At 40.0% G+C, this 9,770-nt stretch overlaps 1 protein-coding gene across 1 annotated transcript in view; it reads right to left on the minus strand.

The window, feature by feature from the left end:
• The window catches only part of Ssr3 (signal sequence receptor subunit 3), an 11,791-nt gene extending 2,467 nt beyond the window's left edge, over positions 1–9,324 (minus strand). Inside the window, exons 1-3 of the mRNA XM_004639827.2 lie at positions 9,127–9,324; positions 7,862–7,988; positions 2,665–2,763 (exon numbers count right to left, since the gene is read on the minus strand). Of these exons, the coding sequence (XP_004639884.1) occupies positions 2,665–2,763; positions 7,862–7,988; positions 9,127–9,259 (359 nt within the window). The 5' untranslated portion in view covers positions 9,260–9,324. The remainder of the gene's footprint in view (positions 1–2,664; positions 2,764–7,861; positions 7,989–9,126) is intronic.
• Positions 9,325–9,770: the final 446 nt, after the last annotated feature.

Here is a 9,770-nt window from a genome sequence, read left to right on the forward strand (position 1 = left end):
GTGTGTGTTTTGCTCCTTGAATGCCTTCAGGGCACTTTTGCATGGCTGGAGTGTTGTGGGGATCGAACTACAGCAAACTGAGGATGCCAGCATTGTGGAAGCAGCCACTTAAAGAACTGAGCTAGGGCTGGGCCCCCGATAACAGGCTTCTTAAATAATCTACTACCATGCTTTTACTCTCTTGATTAATGACAAGATCACGACCACATTTCTCCCCAACTAGCTTCCTTTCTATCATATTCTGAATCAGAATCATCTTCAAAATAGCTTTGATGAAGAAGGCCAATGTATTCGTTACCCTTGCTCCCCATTATTACCATGTATTCTTCAGTATATACAAATTCAGACCTGTCTGACAGCTTTTGGAACCTTTTTCTGGTCCAATCATATACTGGTTACTTTGATTTAAAAAAAAAAAAAAAAAAGTTAAACCCTCTAATGTCCGCTTTGCCAAAGCTTCAATGGCAGAAAAATCTAGCTTGGGAGAATACTTCCCAAGGAGTCACTTTTCGAGAGGAGCTCCCTACAATAAGAGAAAAGCTGAGGCCCAACAGCAACTGTGATGACCAGAAAAGGTTAAGTAACAGAACGATAAATCAAAAATAACACTTATATACTGGGGCAAACATCAATGAATCTTCAACTCTCCTCTGCTTATTTCCATCCTTTGAGGAATGGATATTTTGAAGCACTTTCCAAGAGGCATGGAATATATACTCTAAAGACTGTAAAAGAACTTTGAGAGATACAGATCTAGGAAAAGAACAGATGAGCCTTCCCTCAGATCAAATCTCTTAGAAGCAACATGTCTTCTGACAGAAAAACTTAGCAAACCTCATGAGAGTCTCAGCTCTCAGTTATTACAGTTGGTTATCAGTACAGGTCTGGGTAAAACTGTATCCACTGTGGACTTTGTGAAAGATTTAATAACAGTTCAAATTTCCACTGATAACAAGGGCAGAAATTGTATAACCTTCTCACAGTCTACATTTTACACATCTATGAAATATCTTCCTTAACCTACTTTGAAATACCTAACCCATCACATGGCAAAGGGGTTTCATTCTCAAATCCAACTCTGACCCATCAGAAATAATTACATAAAAATCAGACAGACCCTAAGATTAAAAACAAGTGTCAAACCAAGTCAGACAAGTCTGTGGTGGGCATGTGGTATCCCAGATAGAACCATCATCCAAAATCTTTAACAGCTTTAACAGGAAATCTGAAAGCTGAATATAGCTATCATATGCACCTCAGTTCAAGAGACACTGTTCTAAGCAATACAATTCAACAACAAAGAATTTTAAAGTGTTCTAATTCTTTAACCTCTATTCTGACACAAAAATGTACATGCAGAAAGCTCCGTAGCCAGATCTCATTACAGGTGCTTCCTGCAAAAAAGGCCTTCATTGTCATGACTTTTAGTATTGTGCCTTCAGTTCTATAAAGGATCTAAAGGAGATAATCACTTTATTAGTGTTTTGGAGCCATTCCAAAACCACTGAAGACACTCTTCATTAAGTTACTCAGTGTCCTTATGTACAGATCTCCTAACACAGTGCCAGAAAAGTTTCTTTTCAGAAGGACTCACATGTTGCTTATCTTCAGACAGTCCAAGCTATTATGACTGCAGAGGCTTTCCTGGGCACCATTTAGCGCTCAAATGCTTTAACTCCAGGATTTTCATTTATATACCTTTTTTTTTTTTGTACCAGAAATCGACCAAAATCAGGACCTCACATTTACTAGGCAGGTGCTGCATCATTGAACTATATACCCGTCTGCCAACATTTTCTTTTTTAAAATGGTTTCTGATCTTAATAAATTACATGACTTTGAATACTGCCAAGTTCCCATAAGAGCAAAGTGCAGCAAAAATTCTGTCCCACAAAGAAGCATGTTACTGACAGTAAAACTTAAGATACATGAAGAACAAGCAAACTCATGACTCCACTAAAGCATATGACAACTCTCAAGCACCAATTTTCTCCATCATTCAGGTATGTAGGCTAAATGTTAGGCTAATAAACCTTCAGAGCAACTGACAGAAAAAATTAAGAGGGAGACTAATGCACATGGCACACAACCAAGCCATACAAGATGGAAGTTCCAGTCCCTTCTTCTCCTCAATCAACGTGTTTGATTTCCATCCAAGAGCTGGACATCCCCTGGAAAGCTCATGACCAGAAATATCACCACCTAGACATTCTCACATGTAACATACACCTTCAGTCTCTGAAGGATGTGGTGACATGTTCAAGGTCATAAATATTAACAACAAAGTTTTGTCTTCTCCTAAATTCCTGCAGAACAGTTACAGGTAAAGTACTCAAGTCAGATTTCCTAACATGTGTACAACCACTATGAACTAATCTACAACCCTGGGCAACTTACCCAAGCTTTCCATGCCTAGTGTCCTAGGTGCAAAACAGAGCTAGTTGTAGTATCCTTGGAACAAATTAACTGTGTTATGTAGCTCTAAGAAAAGTTTAATAAAACCTCAGAAAGTCAGTTATTCCTATTTCCACTGCTACTGTCACAATTCCAAAATTTACTTTCAATTCCAATAGCCATATTCTGGAAGCAAAAATCAAAAGTCTCTTTTTCTCCAGTGTATCTCCTTTTCTGATTACCACTGACACTTTAAATAAGAAGTCAAACCTTTCATCTTTTTCCTTCCGAGACATCCGTCTACTATCAGCTTCAGAAAGTTTGCGAGTAACTTCTTTGGAAACAGCATCCTCCCTCTTCTGGGCTACTCTGGAAGGAAAAGATAAAAAGAAGTTTCCATGTGTTCTGGGGATGAAGAGCACACTCCAAGAACACTCTGTACTCATATTTTGTATTGGCAACCAAATGGATGTTTTATATTTCAAGAAAATAAACTGCACTGAAAGTTCTAAGTTTATTACACTGTACTAGCCAAAAGAGGAGTTCAAAAAACTTCTAAGATGTGGCTCATTAGTTATTAAACTCTCAAAATGTGGTTAGTTATATGCTTTGATTTCTGTTTACGAGACATTTTTCCAAAGCTTAGGTATTTAATATGATATAAAAGTCAAATGGTATTAGCACAATTATTAATCATTTGTATTCCTTTCTTTTCCTTGAGAAGGGCTCTCATTATGTAGCCCAGGCTGGCCGTGAACTTGCAGTGATCCTCCTGCCTCAGCTTTCTGAGTGCTGGGGTTACAGGCATGTGTCATTATGCCTGGCCCTGTATTTCATTTTAACCTATAATTTATTCACCAAGATTGATAAGGTATAAATAAGTGATTTCAATTCCAAGTAAACTAAAGAGAGAAAACTTCACTTAATAAACAAAGAACTAAGAGCTGTAGTATCTTAAAAGTTATGCTTGTAACTCCAAAGGATAATTTCATTTGAAAAAGCAATTCAACAGAGACAGGGATGACCATACTACTTCTAGTTAAGATGAACCACTTGGGTTGAGGGTGCAACCAAAAGTTAATATTAAGTCAGCCAGAAAAGGCTGGAAATGTTAAGAACTCAGATTAGAATCTGCAGTGCGAAGTTATATGCAGAAAAAAATTAAATATATGCTCACATAAAAAATTACATGAATTTTATCAGATGGGGCTGTTAGTGAACTAACATTTAAACTGTGATGAAATACAAAAACCTATTCATAAATATAGCATTTAAATTCAATGTAGTATATTTTTCAAAGCCTACTAGTTAGCCATACAAAAGTAGTAAAAAAAAAAAAAGAGGAGTAACTGACCATAAACAAAATTTAACAAATTACTACCAATCGTACTACAAAAACAACCAGCCAGAAATGATGGTGCGTGACTGTAATCCCAGGAAACTGAGGTAGGGAGCATTGCTGCTGAGTTTGAGGCCAGCCTGCGCTACGTAATGAGTTTAAGCCTAGCTTGAACTACATAGCAAAACTGTTTCAAAAGAAAAGGAAAACGAAATAATCAAGATAATATCCCAGTAAGATATGGATGTAGAAGCCTGTGCACTCTGCATTCAAGTAATCAATCGCTCATTACTATACTGCATTTAGTGCTGGTGAGGTACTGAGGAAACCGGAGAAGTCAGTAGGTTCCAAGAAAGAAAACCCAACACCACTCAAAGCAATAAATCTTCATCCTTATTCAAACATAAGTGCCTCTGAGATAAAAGTACAAACTGTGACTTTCACCTATGCCCTCGTCTCTAGCTCTCACGCAAGAACTGAGTTAGAATGGGCACTGTTCTAAGGAAAACTTCTGGTTTCAATGAACATATTTTCTAAAAAGATCCAAAATCACTTAAGAAAAACATGTAAAAAGAAGTAAGTTCTAAAAACTTGAAGGAAAATGCAGTGATGGGGACAGCCAGCTATCATTTTAAAGAGATACTTTAAGGCCTTGTTAGGTACTTTCACGCCAACCAACTTCACTTGACTTATTATGTAAAAACTATCTTTTCAGGCACTTCTTTCATTCCTGAAAAACTGGGCTCAGAAGGCAGGGATTTCTCTTTAGCAGACCAAGCACTCAGTGTTGCCTGAACCTAACATCCTACTTCTTTTTTCTTCAATAAAATATCTGTTGAGATGAGATGAGTTGCACATGGTTTTAAGCAAAATTTCTTTAGCTGAACATCAAAAACGCACACAACTGTCCTGGTGCTAGGACACAAACTAGCTGCAAGAATTAGTTACCACTAAGAATCATTAAAACAAATAATCCACCGTTCACATGACGAATCTTCCTGAAAAGACCCTAACAACCAGATGACTAAGTAACTTCTTTCCTAGGTCTAGTATTCCGTACTCACATACCAGACACACAACCACCACTCTAGGTTTACTGTTACTCAAAAAAGTCCTCCTCTTTGTCTTAGGGCTGTAAGAAAAACTCATTTAGTGCTTTGCAACAAGATGGAGGTGACGCTACTGGCTTCACACTCAGCCAACTGAGATGACCAGCTCAAAAACCAACTGCTTTTTTCTGTTTTTTACCTCAATATGTCAGAAATTTTCAAGAATGTAACAATATAAAATGGCTAACTTTTTACATAGACAAAATACATGCCTCATATCACAGAGTGACCCCGACTCCGGGCTGTGAAGCATCCTCTACCACCATTCCCTACTAGAATTCAGCATGGTTAACTTGGTTTTGTTTTGTTTTTGGAGACAGGGTCTCACTATGCAGTTTAAAGCTGGCCTTGAACTCACAGTGATCCTCCTGCCTCAGCCTCCCAAGTGCTGGGATTATAGGCATGAGCCACTATGCCAGCTCTCACTGGGTCTTTGGGTCTTAACTATTCTGCAAATTGGTAATTTTGATGTTTTTTTAAATTGTGAATTAAAAATAATTCACTCCAAATGTCTACTAGGTCACTGATACTTTATTGAACTACATGTACTATTATCTGTTATAAGACACATAAAGTAGCCAGGTATGGTGGCTTTCGTCTGTACTCCCAGCACTCAAGAGGCTGATGCAGGAGGGCTACTTTGAGGTCAAAGCCAACCTGAGCTACACAGCACTTGAGGCCAGCTTGAACTACAGTGAGACCCTACCAAAAAACAACAACAACAAAAAAAAAAAACCACTACCACCACAACAAAGAGACAAAGCAAAAGATCTAACAGTTGCCCTCAAGAAATGTAAAATAAACCTGGTAGTACACACCTGTAATCCCAGTGCACTCAGGAGTGTGAGGCAGGACGCAGGAAGTTCGAGGCTAGCCTGAGCAACTTAATGAACTCAAAGCCAGCCTGAACTACACACAGCAAGACCCTGTCTCAAAAAAAAAAAAAAAAAAGAAAAAGAAAAAGTAGTAATAAGACAGTATGGGCCGGGGAGGTTACTCAGTAGAATAAGCACTTGCCTGGCAAGCGCAAGGGCCTGAGTTCAATCCCTGGTTCCGCAAAAAAAAAGAAAAAAAAAAAAAAGGAAGAAAAAGAAATGAGACAGTAAAAAAAATATATACAGCTTTGATTTCAAAGAGGTGAATTTAAAATGGCATGCAGAACAAGTTAAAATGGTAAGCATAAAGGGCCTGAGTTCCAAGGGCATCATAAAGGATAGGTCAGGTAAGAGGCCACTACTGAGGGCTTTCCTGGCCACAGATGGTCATGCCTCAAAAGAACACAGTCTACAGCAGCAAGGGCTGAGATGGGTTGAACCCTGGAATGGCAGCCAGCAAACATGACGCGAAGCAAAAGGATGACAAAGATGACCTGATTACTCTGCTGGTCTATCAGAACTGAAGCCAGGAAACCGGAGCTCCTGTTTTCCAGAATAACAACATGGAAGCTGCTGAGGCCATTTCTGCCGATAAATCCTTGCTAACTGACATCATCTCAACAAAGTACCATTCCTTATCACCCAAAGAGACTAATGCAGGCACAACACAGCAAAGGAATGATCAAAGTCAGGAAACATTTCTCTGGAAAAGTTTCCTGTCTCGAAATAACACACATACAAGAACAGAAAGGGAAGGCGATAATCCTAAATGGCACAAGGCACATTCAAAGGATGACACAAAGGCTGAATCAAAAAAACTAAGTCCCAGTTCTGCAAGATGAGGCTACACTTAAAGGAAGGAGGGCAGATGCCCCATATTGCAGGAGTCTGGAAGAAGTTGGCCTCAATACTTAAAAAAAAAGAATGCAGTGATGAGTTAAGACACTGATATAGTAAAGACACATCATATTAGAAGTCCATACTCTATATACCATAAACCAACGCCTTGGTGATGGAAACAATGCACAGTAACATGCTCTATATAGCACACAGCAGAGGGGCTGAGCGGCACTCAACTTTTTGAGATCAGATGGACAGTGCTACAGCAATCCAAGCAAAAACCACATCCAAACTATAGAGAATACTATAGAAAGGAAAATACAATTTATAAACAAAGCATCCCAGCACTAAAAACCTCAGCAAAATCCCAAACACTTTTCTAAAGTAACCCAAAACCCAAAGGGACAAAGAATTGTCCTGCTATCCCAAAAGTATGAACAAAAATAACTTCTGATTAAACATTAATTCACACATTTCTCATGAGGCCCACAGCACACAGATACAATAAATTCTGATCTTTCCTCAATTTAGACTCTCCCTTTATGTTAACCTTCATGAAACAAGAGTATATAACTGTTTATAATTAAGGTATCAATATACTACTGTTATGTTTGGGGTTTCTCCTCCAAAAGCTATTGTTAAAGTAATTGTTTTATATGATATATGTGATCTTAAAAGAAATATTTTATCCTTTACATAAAATATACTTATAAAAATATAATTAGCATTGAAAATGTCAGAGTCTAATAATAATAATAACAGCAGCAGCAGCAGCAGCAAAACAAAACAAACCTGGGCCACAGGCCTATAATCCCTGCACTCTGAAAGGGTAAAGCAGGAATACCAAAAGTGTGACCCCAGAGTGAGCAATTCAGCGAGACCCTGTCTCAATTATCTAATTCCCAATAGTGACAAAAATGGACAAGTATTTCTTTCATTTTACTAAGTGAACAGCATAAAACAGTTTTCTGTAAGAGCTCTACCTGTTAAAATTACTTCATAGGATTTTTTTTCTGATCAATCCCATGGTTAAGGCTTGTGCTTAATGGTCTCATTTCATCCTCAAAATCTACTTCCTGTTTTTATCATACCAGTCATTTTTACTGTGTCAGACAGGTCACTGTCTTTAACAGTTCTTGTTAACAAAAGCACATATGTAGCACAAATGTGTCTTCCCCCAAAATATATATGCATATGTATTTCAATTTCATGCTTAATAAAACACACCTATAAAATTATCTTTAAGATATCCTACTATTAAAAAAATACAGTATGTCACACTTTCACTTGAAAAAGATACTTACTTGTGCTTGAGAACAAATTTCACATTCTTGTAGGCAAAAGCTACCAAGTAAGTGCTTACTAAGGTCATCACACTATACAGAACAGCAGACTGAATAAGATCCATGTGCCATATTCGCCAATATAACCCTGAATTGAGATAAAAGGAACAAAACGTTACTACCTCATTCCAAAAGCCTTCGGAATTAATTATAGTTAAGCTTGGTGGTAAAACACAGTTGGGGTCAGGAAATCCAATACAGCATCTGAGTCTCATCAGAAGGGAGACATACTGTAAAAACGGAGTCAGTTTAGAACTTTCCTAGTGTAGTACAGTTTTAAAACCATAACCTTCCTATTCTTAGTCTAGATTTTTATTTCTAAAGTAATAAAAAACAAACTTTGGCTCTACATAATCACAAGACCTCAAATATCATTCACATTCAAGTATCATACAATCATTAGATTCAGGCTATTCCAAAATGCCACGTGCAGCCCCAAACCATCAACTTGCCTGCTGACGTGGCTGTTAGCTGAAATCAAAGCACTGCTTTGCCAGGCCACTGAACTATGGGGCCCCACACCACATTCACTGTACGCTGGGTTTTAAAAGGCCGAACAAGGCAATACACAGTGGTTCGACTGCCAATCACTGTAAGAAGTATGACAGCCAGAAGATTCAAATTCGGGAACCCTGAACTCTAAAAACTATCTTGACCTAGTCTCCAGGGTCCCATCCAAGGGAGACTTAGAACTGCTCTTGTAGGATTATTTAAATCTGTATCACTGACCCCTAATATTATTTTGCAAATTAAGATAAATTATGCTAAGCAGTGTTAAGCTGGTTCACCTACCGATACACTCCTAATTCATGATGAGGCCGATTTGGTAGGTTTCGCGCCTAATCCATTAGTTTTTCCAAAATAACTCTATTAAGTGTAAGAACTCCTACTAAAGACATGACAGCGGTGTGGGAAAGGTCAGCGGGCACTTCGCCCTGAGAACCAGCTTCACGCGATCCCAGCCCGGCAGTCGGCCTTATGGACTCGGAGGCCACCGTCCCAGAACTAAAGAAACAGTCTCCAAGGCGGCGCCGGGACCACGAGTACTCTGAAAAAGAGCCACCAGGGCCTCGCCGGTGGAGCCGCCCATCTGGCCTCGGCCGGGAAGTCCCAGGCGCAGAGGCTGAGCGCCCGCCCCGGATCACCGCGAGCGACCTGCCACGTCCTCGCCCGCCCGCCCGCCCTCGCGCGCGGCCTCCCGTGCCCGCCTCGCTCCCCGCACTCACAGATGGGGATGGCTGACACGATGAATGCGTTCCCGAAGAAGAGCGCGGAGGACTTGGCCGAGAGGTTGCGGCTAAAATCCTGTAGGAGCAGGTCCTCCTCAGACTGCTGCTTGGAGCCGCCTTTGGGAGCCATGGCGGAGCGGGAGCTGAGAGCTGGGCAGAGCACCCCGACGCCGAGGAGCCACACGCCTCTGGCCCCGCCCCCGCGGCCGCCCTATCCGTTCACGACCCGTCAGCTCTGCGTGCGGAGGCGGGACTTGGCGCGCCACAGAGAAGGCTTTCCCGGGATTGGTCAGTTCACTGTGATTCCGCAGGCTTCACTGCGTGATTGGGCGAGCGAGTAACACTTCCTGATTCCTGGTCTGTCACGTGACTCGTGGAGTGTGTACTTTTCTTTTAATTAACAAAACTTTATTGACATTCCACTTCACAGTTTTTGACAGACTCCTGAGTTTCCAGTTTTCTGAATTCCGAAATAAAAATCCCTTTTGATTCCTTGTCGTACATTCATTAATTTAGCAAGTTAGTATGCTCTGAGTAGCCTCTGAGTTCTCAGCACTCGGGGCAATAGAGAACACAAAGAAGCCTATAGCTAATACGTATTGTATCTCCTTTACCACATACATTATTTTATTAGACAACTT

Source organism: Octodon degus, unplaced genomic scaffold (genome assembly GCF_000260255.1).
Source record: "Octodon degus isolate 3935 unplaced genomic scaffold, OctDeg1.0 scaffold00115, whole genome shotgun sequence".
Taxonomy (NCBI): Eukaryota; Metazoa; Chordata; class Mammalia; order Rodentia; family Octodontidae; genus Octodon; species Octodon degus.